Below are 18,951 nucleotides of genomic sequence, written 5' to 3' on the forward strand. Positions count from 1 at the left end.
CTCAGTCTAGATACGATGGTTTGTCGTAATCCAGGTTAATTTAGAATCGTCAGTGATAAGATAATAGTCTTGCTGGAGTTTGTTATTAATTAAATCTTCAAGTGCTGCTTGTGCCTTAATAAAAGATAGGAGTTACTAGCAGCACCATAGTCACTTCTTGAAGGTGGAGAGGTGAAGGAGATAAAGGAATCTACTAATTTGCAGTTAAAAGTGGGTCCTTGAGTTGGTGAGTAAAGGATGCTGGCTGAAAGTGCTACATGAATGGTGACTACCCCGCCTTATGATATGGGCACTAGCTAAAAGGCCTCTGTGACATGCTTGGGGCACTTCCATAGGTGAGCTAGGAGTGGGGGAGATACCTTTTTATGGTCGCACAAAGAATGCACGCAAAGAAGCACAACTGGCATAGGAAGGAAGCAAAGTTAATCGAGGACCAGATTCTGATTACAAAGTACAGCTCGATGCACAAAGAGCACCTCTTCTGGGCTCATAAAGCTGCTGTAGAAGATGGCTTTAAGAGGGGTTTGGATAACTTCATGGCGGAGAAGTCTATCATCCGCTACTAGTTGGAGGGCTATAGGCCACCTCCAGCCGCAAAGGCAGGATGCCTCTGAGTATCAGTTTCAGGGGAGTAACACTAGGAGAGAGGGCATGCCCTCAACTGCCTGTGGCTTCCAGTGGCATCTGGTGGACCACTATGTGATACAGGATGCCGGACTAGATTGGCCTTGGGCCTGATCCAGCAGGGCTGTTCTTATGCTGTTGGAACAAGGGAATTAAAATATTTTGCCACAACAGAGACTCTTCAATACGATTTGAACATTCCAAATAGTTCAAAATGTTTTAGAAAATGAATTACATTGTTCAAAAAACCTTTTCAAACATCTTAAATATTTTTAAAATGTAAGTTCATTTTTTAAAAAAAGGTTTGTGAACAATTTTTAATTTTGTTTACAGTAGAGATTTTTTTTAAAAACACAGTAAAAGTAGAAAGAAAAATGCCTGTTTATGCAACTTCTTGTTCCAGGGTAAGAGTCTCTTCAAGGTATGGGCAACTAAGTAGTGACAAACAGGGCGACTAAGCAAACTCAGAAGAGAAACTGATAGGGTAGGGAATAATGATTCTAGTGTATCAGGAAAGGAGAAGGAAGTAGAAAATTTGAAGTAGGGGGGAAATGACAACCTAGCCGATCAGAAGTACAAAAAAGGAGGCGTCGCCAAATATGAGAGAGTGCGACTACACTGGGCCCACCAGTTTACGCATGCGTAAAGTAATGCTTTTGCCTGCCTCTCTATGGTAGTGGCCGACCCGGAAGAGGCTCCTCAGGGGGAGACTGCACACAGTAGCAGTGCTGATAGCTGCGGAGGGGGACGGCTGGGTCAGGCGTTCGCTTTTGGCTGCCTGAGCCATGGCAGGCACGGCGCTCAAGCGGCTCATGGCGGAATATAAACGTGAGTGACGACGTCGAGCGGGGGACTGCAGAAACGGCGCTCGTCTTAGGGGCTCCGCAGCTGCGCGGGAGGGTGGAGCGAATGTGGTGGCTTTAGCCGTCTTCGGTTTTCCTTTGGGGACGTGGCCATTCGTGGAGCCATAGTCGGGTGGGCAGGGGCGGGCGGCTTGCCTTGGGTCCCCCGAGCCATCGCTGCCCCGGCCTTGGTTGGGGGCGGAGAAATTGTTCGGAGCTTCCCTGTACGTGTTGCCAAGGCCGGGTCGTAGGGGGCGGGGAAGAGAAGGCAGCCCGGACTTGGAGTGGCATCTGGGAGCGGCTTCTGCACCGCTCTCGGATTAGACCCCGCGATCCAGCCCCGCGCGCGCAGGATACGCTGCCAGTCAAGTCCCCTCAGGACCGCGGAGGCCAGTTCAGGCACCCAGCAGAGCCAAGTGGTGACGCTTCTCCTTGATGCTTAGCAGTCTGTCACGAGACTGCAGGAGTGGATGTATTTATTAGGTTTATGTGAGCCCATTCTGCATAAACGAATTCATGGCGGCTTACAACAAAATTATTATTATTTTTTAAGAGTAAAACAGGTTTCTGAAATCATAGAAGTGCAGGACAAGACTGTCATTCAAACAAAGCAAGCACAAAGGGCTAGAAGGCCTGCTGATTTTTTAAAAAAAGTCTTAAACTTTCTTTTACAAGTAAACAGGGAGGGGGCAAGTCTAAGATCAAAGGGCAGGGAGTTCCAGAGCTTTTTGCTTTTGATTTGATGATGCACCTGTACATCAAGGACTTCTTCATGTGGAAAGCTACATGCAGTTTGCTCCTTGACATACGGTTGTTCCCACCACTCCATGTACAGAACTGCTTTGTTTTGTTTCCCATAGGGAAAAGTGTTGGATATGCAATCTTCACTACTTTATTATGGAGAAGTCAAATATATAAACTGTCTCTGAACAGAGAGTTTTTTTTTTTTGCATTAAATTTTTATTGATTTTAACGATATCTTAAACATATTACATTCAATTAAACAAAAATTGACTTCCAGCTCACCAATCCGCGCGAATCACTAACTATACAATTAACCCTTGCCATAATAATTCAAAACATATAACCTATATCTTACCAAACTCGATGTTAGTCTACTCAACCTGCTAATATTACTAAACTTCAAACCCTGTTGAAAAATCGATATTAGGAAAATGGTTCTTTAGGTACAGTAAGAATGATTTCCAATCTTCTTTAAAACCTTCCAAATTTTGATCTCTTATCAGTACTGTAAGTTTTGCCATCTCCGCATATTCCAAAAATTTTATAAGCCAATCTTCTTTTGTGGGCAGTTCATTGTCCTTCCGTTTCTGTGCATATACTATTCTGGCCGCCGTGGTTGCATACATCAAGAATGTTAAATTGCTTGTGGAAAACTCTCCTTGCGTTATTCCCAACAGGAAGGATTCTGGGCTCTTAGAAAATGTCATTAATTATTTTTTTTAACTCATTATATATCATGTCCCAAAAGGCCTTTGCCTTCCTACAAGACCACCACATATGAAAAAAAGTTCCTTCACAATGTCCACATTTCCAACATTTGTTTGAAACATTTTTATACATTATCGCCAATTTTTTAGGCGTCAAATACCACCTATACATCATCTTATAATATTTTCTATTAAAGTGTAACATGCAGTGAACTTTAAATCAGTTTTCCATAATTTTTCCCAAGCTGCCATATCTATATTATGACCCACATCTTGAGCCCATTTTATCATAGTTGTTTTAACCACTTCATCTCTTGTCTCTTCCAAAAGCAACAGCCTATACATCTTAGACACTAGTTTTTCATCATTTTCACATAGCTCCTTCTCAAATCTCGACATTTGATCCTCAAATCCAAGTTTGAAATCCTTCTTAAAAACTTCATTTAACTGATGGTACTGAAACCAATTACCAACCAGATTTTGTACTTCAATTAGATTTTGTAACTTACAGCCCTTTTCTTGAAAACACAACAAATCCCTATAGGTACCCCATTGTGATTGCATATTTATCTCTTTACGTACTAAAGCTTCAATCAGGGATAACCATAACGAGTTTTAGGTTCCAGCCATTTTTTATATTTTACCCACACTCTCATTAGACTCCTTACATAGTGATTCAAAAAATCTTTATGTATTTTACTTTTGTCGTACCACAAATATGAATGCCATCCGAACCTTCTATCAAATCCTTCCAAATCAAGTATTCTAGGATTTCTTAATGTTATCCATTCTTTTAACCACATCAAACAGAAAGCATCAAAATACAACCTTAAGTCTGGCAGGGTAAGACCACCTCGTTCTTTAGCATCTGTTAAATTTTTAAAGTTAATTCTTGATCTTTTACCCTGCCAAACAAATTTAGTTATGTCCTTTTGCCATTGCTTAAAACAGGTTAACGTATTAATTATAGGAATAGTCTGAAAAAGAAACAGGATTTTAGGTAAAACATTCATTTTCACAACTGAAATTCTTCCCATTAAAGATAAGTTCATTCTAGACCATCTTTGCAGGTCAATTTTTACTGTATTCCATATTTTAGTATAGTTATTTGAAAACAACAAAGAATTATTATTTGTCAACCCAGACGCCCAAATATTTGATTTTTTTCTCCACTTTCAGTTCACTTATTTCAAAAAGTCTGTCCTTAGATCTCTGATCCATATTTTTTGTCAAGACCTTTGTTTTAATCTTATTTATATAAAACCCAGCTAGTTGACCAAATTGTTGTATTTTTTCCAAGAGTCTTCCGATCTTCTCTAATGGATTTTCTAAAAAACCCACTACATCATCTGCAAAGGCTCTTAGTTTATACTCTTGTTTCCCAATTTTTGGGCCTTGTAATTGAACATCTTCTCTAATATTTCTACAGAGCACTTCCAATACTAATATAAAAAGTAATGGGGAAAGTGGACATCCTTGTCTAGTTCCTTCCTGTATTTTGCAATTGTCTGATAATTCCCCATTTACAATAATTTTAGCATATTGCTCCGAATAAATTGTCTTAATAGCCCTAATGAAATTATTACCAACTCCCATTGCATCAAATAATCTCCACATGAACTGCCAGGAGACATTGTCAAAAGCTTTCTCTGCGTCCAGAAAAATCATGGCTATCTGTTTATCATTGTGTTTTTCGTAATACTCCAATACGTTCAAAACTATTCTCACATTATCTCTTAATTTCCGTTTTGGCAAAAAGCCTGCTTGATCTTCATGAATAAAAAGTCTTAGTATAGTCTTCATTCTCCTTGCCAAAATGGCGGCAAAAAGTTTATAGTCATTGTTTAAGAGTGAGATTGGCCTGTAATTCTTGATTTGCGTTAAATCTTGGTCCAGTTTTGGAATTACTGCAATATTGGCATATTTCCAAGACTCCGGCATAATCCCTCTTTGCAAAATATCATTCATCGTCCATTGCAAAGGCTGTAGTATTTGATCCTTAAATGATTTGTAGTATGAAGCTGATAGGCCATCAGGTCCTGGTGCCTTATTAGCCTTACTTTGATTTATTACTTCCGTTATTTCCATTATTGATATCGGTGCATTCATAGTTTCTATATATGTTCCTTAGAAAGTTTTGGAATATTTTGTGTCTTAAGAAATTGGTCGATTTTTGTATCTTCTACTTTATTTCCTTTGTATAATTCAGAATAGTATCTAAAGAATTCTCTTTTTATTTCCCTTTCATCATAAGAAAGCCCATTTTTTGTTAGTATCTTGGATATATACTTATTCTTTTTCTCAGTTCTAATTTTCCAAGCCAACAATTTGCCTGGTTTGTTTGCAAATTCAAATGACTTTGGTTTTGCATATTTTAAGTTCCGTTCAACTTGATTTAATATTAACATAGAAAGTTGTTGCTGAAGCATTTTAATGGCTTGAGTAATCTTCTTTTTATCCTTGGCCTATAGTAGTTCTCTTTCTTTTTTGGAAATCTCCCATCAATAATGCCTCTTTTTTCAATCCCCTTTGTTTTTTAAAATATGCATTTTGTTGTATAAAGAAACCTCTCATAACCGCTTTTCCCAAACTATTTTGTTGTCCAATCCTTGGTTTAAATTCAATTCAATAATCCTTTAACTTCCTTTTAGCTTTCTTCACAACCTCTGGTTTTTTCAGCAAGTATTCATTCAGTCTCCAACGAAAGGAAACCGTTCCTTTCTTCTTCCATGTAAAACAAATTGCAAGGTTCTGGGCAAGATGTCCATTCTTTTTATACATGGTGTAATAGATTTAGATGTCCAGACCATATCTATCCTTGAATGAGATTTATATCTTTCAGAGAAGTAAGTATATTCCTTTGCATTAGAATTTTTGATTCTCCACAAGTCATAAAGATCTATATGATCAGCCAAATCAAAAAATGCTTTAGGAAGCTAGCCTTGTAGGTTCCTTTCAGGCAGGGATTCTCAAACTTGGGTCCTCAGGTGTTATTGGACTTCAACTCCCATAATCCCCAGCCTCAGTGGCCTTTGGTTGGGTATTATGGAAGTCCAACAACACCTAAGGACCCAAGTTTGAGAATCCCTGCTTTCAGGTATATCAGATTTTCTATCCAAGGCTGTAGAAACAACTCCATTAAAGTCTCTCAGTATAATCAAGTTAACATTCGATAACTCAGCCATCTTCTGTTCTAAATAATTATAGAATTCTACTTTCTTTTCATTGGGTGCATAAATTCCAATTATCACCGTTTTGATTCCAGAAACTAAAATTTCCAGAGCTAGCAACCTGCCTTCTTCATCTTTAAAAATCAACTTGGGTTCAAATTGTTGTTTGACATAGAACACTACCCCTCTTTTTTTTCTTTTCTTATCAGAAGAAACAAATTCTTGTCCTAGGGCCTTATTAACCAAACATTTTCTATCTTGTTTTCTAATATGTGTCTCTTGTAAGCATATAATATCCAAATTTTGTTTCTTAAGAAAATGAAAAACTTTAGTCCTTTTTTTTTGTATTTAACCCATTAATGTTCCAAGAAGCTATCTTGTAATCCATTTTGACTAATTAGAGTTCTGTGTTGAAGGCCCTGGGTGGCCAGAAGTTAAAGTTTTTTTATATATCCGCCAGAATTCTTGCGCTTTGAGGAGCTCTGTAAATCTATTCCTCTTTACCTTGTAAAAAAAAGGAGACCCCTTCAGGTACTTCCCATCTAAAACGTATTCCATTAGCATTCAAAGTATCTGTCAAAAATTTGTAATCCTTACGTTTTCTTAAAATCCTGGTTGGTATTTCTTTCAGAACTTTTACCTGTTGGGTTTCAATAGTAAGGGCTTTGACAAAATGTGCTTGGAGTATTTGCTCTGTAATTAATTTGGAATTGAATTGAACCAGGCACTCCCTAGGTAATTTATTTCTTGTGGCAAACTCAGAATTCAAGCGAAAAGCTGCCTCAATCTGTAAACCCATCTCTTCACCTGAAATTCCCAAAAGTGATGCAAGCTCCTTCCCAAGCACTTTTTAAATATCTTGACCAGTTTTTTCTGGGATTCCTCTAAACCTTAAAAAACGCTCCTTTTTCCTCAATTCTAGCAATGCCATTTGATCTAATAGTTTTTCTCTGTCATCTCTTAATGATCCCATGTCTTGCTGCAAGCTATCCACCCTTGTTTTGAATTCTTTGTTATCTTGTGCCAATTTTTTGACTGTTTCCTCGATGTTTGATGTTCTGTCATTAAGTGTTTGTATATCTTGACTAACTTGTTGAAGAGTGCCCGTATTAGCTTCTAGTAACTGTTTCATAGCAAATAGTGTCTCATTTAACTCTGAAGACATTTTTCCTTCACCCAAGCCTGAGTTTGGAGCAGAAAGTCTCCTAGCTTGTGAGTGGGTCTGTGTTTGACTCTGCTGTTTTAACTTTTGCATTTTTTTCCAGCAGCCTCACAGCAGGGTTCAACGTCCTTGCTCTTCAAAAAAGAAAATAAAATAAAAAATAGAAGCCTGGAATTATTTTTCCAAATACACTCAGCTCCACACCGCAACTCTTGTATCTTATCACTGACAATTAAATTTTCCCACGGTGCAATAAACCGCATTCTTCCTCTAATTGGTGGACTTCATGATAGACATATTCAGCAGCAAACAGCAAATCACTTATCCCATAAATTAAACTCTCTCAAAAAGTACTGAAAGAGAATAATAGTAGTTCCCTCTAGATTGCTTTTTTAAAAAGTTTTAAAGCTTTTGGTCATAAGTTCAGAGTAAAGCAGAATAAGTTTTCATCCTTGGTTTATAATTAGCAAACTTACGGCATCTTCACAGCATCGGCTTGAAGTCTGTCCAATCCTTGCAGCAAAAGCAGGTGGAATTCCAGCAATTTATCACTAATCGCGCGGAGACGTGAGCTTCTTGAACTTTAAACATTAATTATAATCCAAACCAGCAGAAGTTAGATGCCAGACCGGCTTCAGTCCAATGGATTTCCGATGGAGGAGTGTAGCTTGATGAGTCCCAGCCCCCACCGCTCAACTCAAATCAAAGCTGCATTCTACAGCACAGTCCTGAGATAAGGAGCAGGCTCCGGGGGAATTCTGTGGTCAATCTTGATTCAAACCCTTTAATCCAGGGTGGTGGTGGGGTTTATGAAGGCTCAAAACCCCCTTAAAGTACTCCTTCTCGGTCTCCCCTGTTGGAAAGCATGCAGCCACGTTAGCAGTCCAACCGGAAGTCGTCTCTAAACAGAGAGTCTTACTATGGAAACCAGGCAGCATCCAGATTGTCTCATTGAAATTAGTGGGAAATTAGTCATGACTAACTTGTGTCATTGTCTTCAGTGGTGCTTATTTATGGCTAACTAGTCTGAATGATGTACAATGTATAGTGTGTGGGGGGTGGGTGGGTTCTGAATTGGGTGAAGCTAAAAACAAGGCAGCCTTTAATACAAGTCAAACAGCAAGTCCACAGTAGAACCTAGTCCTGATCCTGACAAGCTCTCAACAGGGCTGCTAGCTGTGGCTACCGGGGGGTGGGGTGGGGGGGAGGAAGGAAAAGTTGTGCCGTCGAGTCTGTGTTGACTCCTGGCGACTACATGTGGTTTTCTTGGTAGAATACAGGAGGGGTTTACAATTGCCTTCTGTGCAGCATGAGATGATGCCTTTCAGCACCTTCCTATATTTCTGCTGCCCAATATAGGAGTTTACCATATTCTTGGAAACACACCAGCAGGGATTCGAACCAACAGCCTCCTGTTCTGTAGGCAGGTTGCTGCTGAAGTCAGAAACATATTGGTGTTTCCAGGGGCTGTTGGGGTGCCACTAGTAAAGTCTTTGTGTAAGCACATTTAAACACACGCTTTGTTAATGTTCTTGATGTGCTGTGTAAACAGTAATTACTTATCTGTAATCTTTATATATGTTTCTCTAAGGCATACCTGTTGCTAATCCCATGCGTGGCAGCTTTCATGAGAGCTTGCAAGCAGCTGCCTGGATAGCGACAGGGACGGGAGAGAAAGTGGTGGTGGTGGCTGGCCGGCGGGCGGGCGGGCGGGCGGGCAGGCAAAGAAAACAGCAGGGGTGGGCGGGGGAAGAAGAAGGCCAGTGAGCAAAGGTGGCAGCAAAAAAGTGGTGGCGGGCAGGCCAAAAAGCAGTGGTGGTGGGTGGGGGGAGAAAGTGGCGGCAGGTGATCTAGAGGCGCAGATGCTCTGTGCCCAGCCCAGCTAGTTTACTTTATTTCATTATGCCTTATACAGAGTTGGCCCATTGGTTCATCTAGCTCAATATTATGTACTCTTGAATGGTGGTTCTGTCACTGAGATCTCTTAACTGAAAGTGCCAGGATTTGAAGCTGAGACTTTACCACTGAACTATAGTTCAAGGTTGCTGGGTTTTTTAAAAAGTGATTAGACATGGTCCATTAGCTCAGTGGTAGAGCATCTGCTTTGCATGCAGAAGGTCCCTGGTTCCCTAGCATTTGCAGGTAGGGCTGGAAAAGACTTCTGCCTGTAACCTCGGAGAGCCACTGCCGGTCAGTGTCAATAATACTGAGCTAGATGGACCAATGGTTTGACTCCGTATAAGGCAGCTTCCTATAAAAAATTAATCTTTATTACTGTCCCAGACCAGCACAAGAATAAAAAACATACAAGGGCATGGAAAAAACATCAAAGACAAAAAATACCTCACAATAGCCAGTTACTCCCCTACAATAAAATTGTGTTATATATTTAAACTATAAAATATATTAAAAGGTAAAAGTGGGATAGTTAAAAAATAAGGGAAAGCAATTAATAATAAAACTAATAAAACAACTAACTAATATAGACAGTTTGATACAATATATATAAAAATTGGTCTGTAGGGGAATACAACTCTTAACGGAATGTCTAATAAAATGAAGGTACATATATAACTATAAGTTAAAAGCAACTAAGATAGTAAAAATGTTTAAAAAGACATGTTAGAATAAATTGGTCAGTAGTTAAAATCATGGGTTATGGACTGGTGGTCAGGGTCCGACGTATCTTGCATACTGCTGCAAAGGACCTAGCAACATTGTACATGAAGGTTCGCTTTTCATCCGAGAGCAGCATCTTACTGTAGGCTTGACTGGAGCGGCCAAGGTAGTTGTGAAGTAGAGGAAGTATGAGCTTTTCCCAGCTCAAAAAATGATCCATTATAAAACGGACAGTTCAAGAATATGTGTTCAGTGCTTTCCATCTCTCCAGAAGCACAGGGGCAAAGCATTTCTGTAAATGGGATCTTCCTGTATTTACCTTCCAAAACAGTGGATGGAAGGGCACGACAGCGAGCGAGGGTGAACGCCCTTCTGTGGCTTGGTATTTCCAGCTGGGTCAGATATGTATGGTGGGGATACCGTGAACCTAGAGCTGTCCGAGGCCTGATAGCCAGGAACCATACTTAGATCCACCTGGCGTTCCATATCCAGGACCCTCTGATGGCTGTTTTCACTTTGTCACTGCCCGCTTCCATGAGGATTGGAAATTGTCCTGCCGTGTTAATGGGGCCAGGCACTGTGGGCAAAGAGCTAGTTTGAGCCAGTGATTGAGAACAGTCATCCAAACTTTAGCCTCAACTTTTATCATGCCAGTTTCCAGACACAGAGTGGCATTGGAGATACAGCTAGGCACCTGTAAGGCCACTCTTAGGAATTTAGATTGGACACGCTCCAATATACTAAAGTTAGGGGGGGACCTGGGTGGGCACCATTGAGTAGTTGTGCCAGCGGCTTGGTTTCATATAGTCTGAGTGCTGCGGGTACATAAGGACCCCTTCTAGTTCAAAGGAACCTCAAGAGGGCAGCGGTGCTCTTCTGTGCCACTAGGGCAACGTGTTCACAGTGGGCCTTTCCTGCACCAGAGGTTTGGAGGACCACCCCCAGATATGTAAAACAGGTGACCTGTTCAGTTCTGTGGCCATCGATACTCCAACAGCGAATCTTTGATCTTCTGGCGAAGGCCATGATCTTAGTTTTTTGGTAATTTATTTCAAGTTGTATTCCTATAAACAATACTTTGCTGGATATGAATCTTCTCCACTAGAGAGAGCAATAACTCTTCTTTTCACTGTTGTTCATTCCTATTCTTTTCTCTGCTTCACCTCATAGTTGGTTTTGTGGCAAATAACCAGGGGTTTAGAAATAGGTTAGTGCAAGCCCTTGTGGTAGAAAAAAAGGAAGCCTAGTAACTTTCACTTGTTAAAACAGGATAGTTATCTTTTGCATCATCTTCTGCATGGTCCCCACTGCACATTAATGTCATCGAGAGAGGTCCATCTCCATGTGCCACCAGCTCGACTGGCGGTGGCACAGAAACAGGCCTTTTCTGTAGTCACTCTTGGGCTGTGGAATGTGCTCCCTATAGACATTCATAGTTTAACATCTGTGTATAGCCAGGCTTTTAGTCATGGATGTTTTAAATTATTTTATCAATTTGTTTTGTGTTTCATTTTTCATTTTGTGAACTGCCTAGAGCCTTTGGAGTCAGGTGGTATATAAATTAAATAATAAATCTACCCTACATTCTTCTGCCCCATGCTCCTTCCTCATTGCATTTAGGCCTACCTGTTTTGTGAACCTCAATACAATACAGAATAATAACTTTTAAAAACTACAATATTGATAACTAGACTATTTTCTTAATGGGTTAATAGGGATTCCCAGAATTCTCACATAGCTATGCTTCACAGAACTTGCATGAATGCATATTGCTTGCTCTTGTTGGACTGACCATTTTTGCTAGTCAGAAATTGCAATGGCAGTGGAGAGTGGAGACTCTCTTGGCAAACTGTTGAATGTCTTGCTTTTATGTTAAAGTATAAAATGCATACTTAAAATATGTATTAATTCTTAATTTTAGAATTGACTCTGAATCCACCAGAAGGAATAGTTGCTGGTAAGGAGCTTTATTTATTCTTTCGTAATTGCATATTTTGAATTCAGGAAGTATTTTAAATAAAATAATGCTTTTTGTCTTTTAAATAGGACCTATGAATGAAGAGAATTTCTTTGAATGGGAAGCTTTGATAATGTAAGTTCATCAATTATTTTGCATTTAAATCGAATTTAAATAAAGAAGGCTTTGTGCTGGTGGGTATTGCAGACATAGAAACTGTGACTAATCCTGTAATAAGGAATGCCAAGTTTAGGGATTCCCCTGGAATGGTTCAGGGTGCATATCTTGAACCACCCAAACAAGCACTCTATAGTATGCTTGAAAAATATAGAAATTCCACAAGTTGAAAATGGGTCCAGTAATGAGTTCAATAATAACTAGTTTCTATATACTTATTTCTTGTCGACGGGCCATGCTTAGCTACGTGGTAGGAAGGAGGTGATTGGCTGAGTTTGCAAGCAGAAGCACCTGATTGGGCAGTGGAAATTCCATATGCAGATAGGGAGAAGGAGCCTGTGAGAGCAGAAGCACCATGGTGATTGGGCAGTGGGGATTCCCTATGCAGATAAGGAGGAGGGGCCTGTGATGGTTAAGGTCAGTTGGAATGCAGTTGTTACTGGTCGGAAGATGTTCTAGATATAAAAGGATAGCAGGCAGGGGTCTGCAAAAAGACAGGTCCTGAGGGAGGAAAGAGCCCCTTCAAGAGAAGGAGGATGCTGTTGTGTAAATGAACAAAATCTGTTAACTCAGGAAGGGAGGAATAAAAAACATGAAGGGAGGGGGAAGAAAGAGTGGAGAAGAGCGAGTGGAGGAGAGAGAAAGAGAAAAAGAAGGGAGGGGGAAGAGAGACAGAAGGAAGGGCAAGGGATGGGCCTGAGCCTGTCAGCAGCCTGAGGGGAAGGAATGAGTGGCCATGGTAGCACTGGCAGCAAGGAAGGGTCCAGTCAACCACTGCTGCTGTTTGGGGCTACTGAGGCCATTGTAAGAGGGAGGCAGTCAGGCAAGGGAATTCCTGAGGGGAACGAGCGGCCATGGTGGTGGCAGCAGTGAAGAATGGCCCAGTCAACCACTGCTGCTGCTCCTGAAGCGAGGAGCAGGAGCGGGGCTCGGGTGAGGAGGTCTCTGGGGATAGGGGGTTGCAGCTTGGCCAATAGGCAGCAGCAATGCTGCAGCCACGACCAATAAGGGTGAGAGAGATGGAAGCAACAGGATGGAGGAGGAGCAGGAGTGCAGCCCAGGTGAGGGTGGGGAGATCTCTGACGTGAGGGGAGCAATCAAGTACTAACACGCAGATGCTCTAGAGTGTGCAAGAGTTCCAGCATTGAAGCGGAGAGAAATAATGGCGGTAGCCAGAATGCAGAGGTGGAGGGCTGGCAGGCAAAATTCCTCCGGCCAGAAGAGGTGGGTGGACGGTGGGCAAAGCCCTACCAGCCGGGAGGAGAAGGTGGGAGGCGGTGATGGGATGGCCTGGCCCTGGCCCACCTAATGGGGAGAAATGTGGGGGGGAGCAAGCGAGTGAGGTGCGGAGGCGAGAGCGAGCTGCGGGGAATGTCACAGGCTCAGTACACAACTGCACAGATGCTCTGTGCGGGGTCAGCTAGTTCTTGTCTAAAATGGAATGAAAGGCAACGTTTGCTATCCAAATAGGCCTTTCTTGCCTTACTCTTAAATATATATGTTGGTTGGTGCCAGTAGGAACTTGCAAGCTGCTTTTTAATGAGCATAGAGGCATCCAGGCATATTATTGTGGGTATGAAGATGCCAGCATATCTTTTTAGGAGGAATTTAGATACCGCAGAAGAATGAATGGTGTTAGTGTTTTAAATTTTATCTGGTAAACTAATCGCCCCAGTCCCTACTGTAATAAGCTTAAGTTCATGTAACTGAAGGAAATGTGTCTTCTTCCCCCAATCACCTCTGCCTCCCTTCCACTGTTGTGTTCCTTGTGCCTCAGGCAGAGACCTGTCCATTCATTCTTCATAAACCATCTAGAGCCTTCAGAGTCAGGCGGCATATAAATTTAAATAAATAAATAATATGTACATGGATAGCACTGTATAAATAATGAGTGGCATACACAGTTTTAAAATTACTCTGGAGTAAGGAGTCTTTGCTCCAAATTAAGACTTTTTGTTTCAGAGTAAGGAAAAGTCTGTAAAAATGACAGCCAGACAGGATTAACAGAATCTCTCATACACTGCCCTCATCTGGCAATTTTCTAATGGTGATAAACCAGGCATTGAAATGCTGCAGTTACAGTCTACCTGAGGAAGCGTTTCTTCTGTTAAGTCAGACTGTGGAGGCTCTGCTTCACATTCTCAACGGTAGAGGACTTTGCCAGTTTACAAAGAGCTCACCATTTTTTGCTGTTGCCTTAGTCCTCTAAAATTCCCTGGCTAGTAAGGCATACAGGTAGCAGAACTGTATAACACATATCAGGATATATCGGATATGTGATTTTTGTGAAATCTTACTGGTTTAGAACAACTTATTTGGTTCTTAGTACATTTGAATTTACTAAGGGTGGGGGCAGAATCCTGCTGCAACTCTGTAGCTTGTTGTTCTTGGCCACAAAGTAGCACTTACTAACTTTCCTAGGATTAAAGAATGCCGGCAGTGGTTTGTCCCAAAGTCTTTTTAAGAAAGAATGTTTGGTTTTTCTTTCTAGTACTTTAGTTATAGTTCAGAGCCCTGGAATTTGTCTGAATTGGTAGCTTTGTTTTAGAATTGGGAGCTATGTATCTCTCACCAAGGAGTGTTTATTTATTTATTTTTACATTTTATATCCTGCTCTTCCTCCAAGGAGCCCAGAGCAGTCTACTACGTACTTATGTTTCTCCTCACAACAACCCTGTGAAGTAGGTTAGGCTGAGAGAGAAGTGGCTGGCCCAGAGTCACCTGGCAAGTATCATGGCTGAATGGGGATTTGAACCTGGGTCTCCTCGGTCCTTGTCCCGCTCTCTAACCACTACATTTATCTTTTTTGCACATCTTTCATTTAGATGTGGGAAGCTGGTCAGTTGACTAATCAAATACTGTTTGTCAACAATCTGTTGTCTTAACATGGGAAGAAGAAGAATGACAATATGGACAATACTTTAATATATTGTCTGCTGGCCATCTGTTGTAACTTCAGGGGTATGCAAACATGAACATGGCTGTTTACAAATACTAGCTGTAGTTTTGCTGGCACAAGTTGCAAGTAATGGATTGCCCCCATTTTCAGTTTTGTTCTTGTGGAGACCATCTTTTACAGCCTCTTTGGTAGTGTGCTCTGTAAATGTTCTGAAAGGATTGTGGCTTTGGAAAAGTCTTGAAGGTATAGTATGTGTTAGGGCCCTTCCAAACAGCAATAAATTGGGCATGTTCATACTGCCATCTTACTGACTGAACACATACTCTGTTAGGCTTCTGTACTCCTTCTGGTTGGAATGTTAGTTCCTGGCCACATGCTGATCAGAGATCTTATGCAGTTTTTCATAGTGCCACTTGCTGGCCAGTGTTTGCATTCTGAGAGCAACCATCTCAGTTGCCACAAAAGTAATATTGAAAAGGGATAGGTTCTTCTCAGACCAGCAAGTGCTGGTCTAGGGATGTGCACAAAACCGGTTTTCACGGTTCGGTTTGAATCCAAACCAGATTCAGACTGGACCAGTTTGACTCGGGGTGAGGCTGGTGTGAGTTGAGGGAGCCGCTGCTGCCGCTACTGGCAACAGCGTGACTTGTAAGTACTTCTCCTTCCCCCACCCATACTAAGGGAAGCCCCCTCCCCCTCTCCTTTACTGGTGAAAGGGAATCCTCACTGGATTCCCCTTTGCCGGTAGGGCTTCGAGCTGGTCCACACTGGCTGGTTCAGTTTTGACTTGAACTGGGTCCAGTTTGGTTGTGGGTTGAGCCTTCAAACCGAGCCAGCTCGACCTCAAGCTGGCTCGCACAACCATATGCTGGTCAGCACGTGGTACTGTGAAAATAGCATGAGGTTTCTAATAAGCTTGTAGTTAGAGAGCAAAGTCCCAATAGGAAAGAGTGCTATTACTCTCAGTAAGACAGCACTTTGAACTTGCGCAGAAGTTTTCAACACTGCACAGTTGTTTGCTGTCTGGAAGGACTCTTGGAAAAAGAACAGAAAGCTACTGATTGAATTAATTAGAGATACTGGAAGAAATGTAAAATAAAGATAGCCAAAACTATTGATCTGGAAGTTTTCTTTCTTAATTAGAAAGATGGGTGCTGAAGTAAAATAGTAACTGTTAAAGCTGAATGAAGTTCTGTTGTTATTATGTGACACCAGGAGATAAACTGGAGAAAGGCATACTGTGTTCTTGTTCTAGGTGTCCAGCTAGTCTTTGACAAATGTTTGCAACACAAATGACAAGAAAAAGTCTGCTAAAGGCTTTGGACTGTAATAAATGAATGCTCTAAAAGAGTGTAGCCAGGTGGGCAACTGAGCAACTTTTGAACTAACTAAATATTAAACCAACCCTGTAGTACTCATTTTCAACCAGGCTGGTGCTGTAAAGATGAAGTTTCATTGGCTGCATCTGATCCTGAATACATTTGCTTGGAACAAGTTCCATGGATTTCAGTGGAACTCTTTTCCCAAGTAAGTGTTTAGGATTGCTGTATTATCTCCAGTAATTTTCCCACTTCTACAAAATATTGCTTGTTTTCCAGTGCATGAAAACAAGTATTCTAATCTAATGCATACGCTCTAAAGCAGATTCATGCACACCTTTGATGTGTTTTGTCACATCACAGTGCAAATTAATGAATTCTGCTGCAAGTTACATTATTTGTAGAAGGAGAGGGTAAGACCATGCAGTATAATAGTAAATGGTTCCAGAACCTGAAAATACTTTCACTTCTCTGTGGCCTATGTACTGTGTTGTGCAAATTTATTAACTTCTTATGTGTGGGCTAACACTTTTTTTTTTCTGTATCTTGTCAGAATACACTGACTTATGAACTGCAAAATTGATGGAGTTTGAAAACTCACAGTGCTCATTAACAGAACAATTTAACCCACTAAAATGATACAAAAATGTTCATTGTTAGAACTTGGATAGCCTACAGGCTGCTCTTAAAAATAACAAGAACAAATTTAAGCCAATATTTCAAAAAGCTGTCTAAAAAGTAATTGCACTTTAGTTTAGGTGTACACTTTTTAAAATGTATGTGTTTACTTCAGTTTGGAATTCCCCTTTGTACATTGATGAGATGAGAGGGGGCTTGGTTGCAGCTGCTTTTATGAAAACAGAAGAAGCAGTTCATAAATGTGCTTAAAAACAATGATTATAGCATTAACTGACCTCCCCTAAATGTATGTTCTTTTAGCAGATGTTTGTATGAAGATTCTCTACCCTTTTATTTTCTGTAATTGTATGTTACTGATATAATGTGAACTAATCCAGTGCTTTTGCTTGTGCTCTAACATGCATATAAAATCATGGCTGCATAATTCTGACAAAATATTTTTCTGTTGTCTTGTACCACAGGAACATACAGGTGAAACTCAAAAAATTAGAATATTGTGCAAAAGTTCATTAATTTCAGTAATGCAAATTAAAAGGTGAAACTGATATATGAGATAGACACATTACATGCAAAGCGAGATAAGTCAAGCCTTAATTTGTTATAATTGTGATGATCATGGCGTACAGCTCATGAGAACCCCAAATCCACAATCCCAGAAAATTAGAATATTACATGAAACCAATAAAACAAGGATTGTAAATAGAACACTATCGGACCTCTGAAAAGTATAAGCATGCATATGTATTCAGTACTTGGTTTGGGTCCCTTTTGCAGCAATTACTGCCTCAATGCAGCGTGGCATGGATGCTATTAGCCTGTGGCACTGCTGAGGTGTTATGGAAGACCAGGATGCTTCAATAGCGGCCTTCAGCTCTTCTGCATTGTTTGGTCTCATGTCTCTCATCCTTCTCTTGGCAATGCCCCATAGATTCTCTATGGGGTTCAGGTCAGGCGAGTTTGCTGGCCAATCAAGCACAGTAATCCCATGGTCATTGAACCAGGTTTTGGTACTTTTGGCAGTGTGGGCAGGTGCCAAGTCCTGCTGGAAAATGAAGTCAGCATCCCCATACAGCTCGTCTGCGGAAGGAAGCATGAAGTGCTCCAAAATCTCCTGATAGACGGCTGCGTTGACCCTGGACTTAATGAAGCACAGTGGACCAACACCAGCAGATGACATGGCTCCCCAAATCAACACAGACTGTGGAAACTTCACACTGGACTTCAAGCATCTTGCATTGTGTGCCTCTCCATTCTTCCTCCAGACTCTGGGTCCTTGGTTTCCAAATGAGATGCAAAAGTTGCTCTCATCAGAAAAGAGGACTTTGGACCACTGAGCAACAGACCAGTTCTTTTTTTCTTGAGCCCAGGTAAGACGCTTCTGACGTTGTTTGTTGTTCAGGAGCGGCTTGACGAGAGGAATATGACATTTGAAGCCCATGTCCAGGATCCATCTGTGTGTGGTGGCTCTTGATGCACTAACTCCAGCCTCAGTCCACTCCTTGTGAAAGTCTCCAACACTTTTGAATGGCCTTTTCCTGACAATCCTCTCCAGGCTGCGGTCATCCCTGCTGCTTGTGCACCTTTTTCTTCCACACTTTCCCCTTCCACATAACTTTCTATTAATGTGCTTTGATACAGCACTTTGGGAACATCCAACTTCTTTTGCAATTACCTTTTGAGGCTTTCCCTCCTTATGGAGGGTGTCAATGATGGTTTTCTGCACAACTGTCAAGTCAGCAGTCTTTCCCATGATTGTGATTCCTAATGAACCAGACTGAGAGACCATTTAAAGGCTCAGGAACCCTTTGCAGGTGTTATGGATTGATTAGCTGATTGGAGTGGGACACCTGGAGCCTAGACTGTTGAACCTTTTCACAATATTCTAATTTTCTGGGATTGTGGATTTGGGGTTCTCATGATCATCACAATTATAACAAATTAAGGCTTGACTTATCTCGCTTTGCATGTAATGTGTCTATCTCATATATCAGTTTCACCTTTTAATTTGCATTACTGAAATTAATGAACTTTTGCACGATATTCTAATTTTTTGAGTTTCACCTGTAGACATCTCAAATATTTGAAGTTTTCT

At 41.0% G+C, this 18,951-nt stretch overlaps 1 protein-coding gene across 2 annotated transcripts in view; it reads left to right on the plus strand.

The window, feature by feature from the left end:
* The first annotated feature begins 1,291 nt into the window (after positions 1-1,291).
* Positions 1,292-18,951, plus strand: part of UBE2G2 (ubiquitin conjugating enzyme E2 G2) — a 40,241-nt gene continuing 22,581 nt past the window's right edge. The window contains exons 1-3 of one of the 2 annotated variants that reach the window (XM_053311058.1): positions 1,292-1,452; positions 11,790-11,825; positions 11,915-11,960. In XM_053311058.1, coding sequence (XP_053167033.1) covers positions 1,410-1,452; positions 11,790-11,825; positions 11,915-11,960 — 125 coding nt within the window. In that variant the 5' untranslated portion in view covers positions 1,292-1,409. Of the gene's footprint in view, positions 1,453-11,789; positions 11,826-11,914; positions 11,961-16,409; positions 16,429-18,951 lie in introns of those variants that run through there. The other variant, XM_053311059.1, reaches the window with a different exon arrangement.

This window comes from Hemicordylus capensis, chromosome 3 (assembly GCF_027244095.1).
Source record: "Hemicordylus capensis ecotype Gifberg chromosome 3, rHemCap1.1.pri, whole genome shotgun sequence".
Classification (NCBI taxonomy): Eukaryota; Metazoa; Chordata; class Lepidosauria; order Squamata; family Cordylidae; genus Hemicordylus; species Hemicordylus capensis.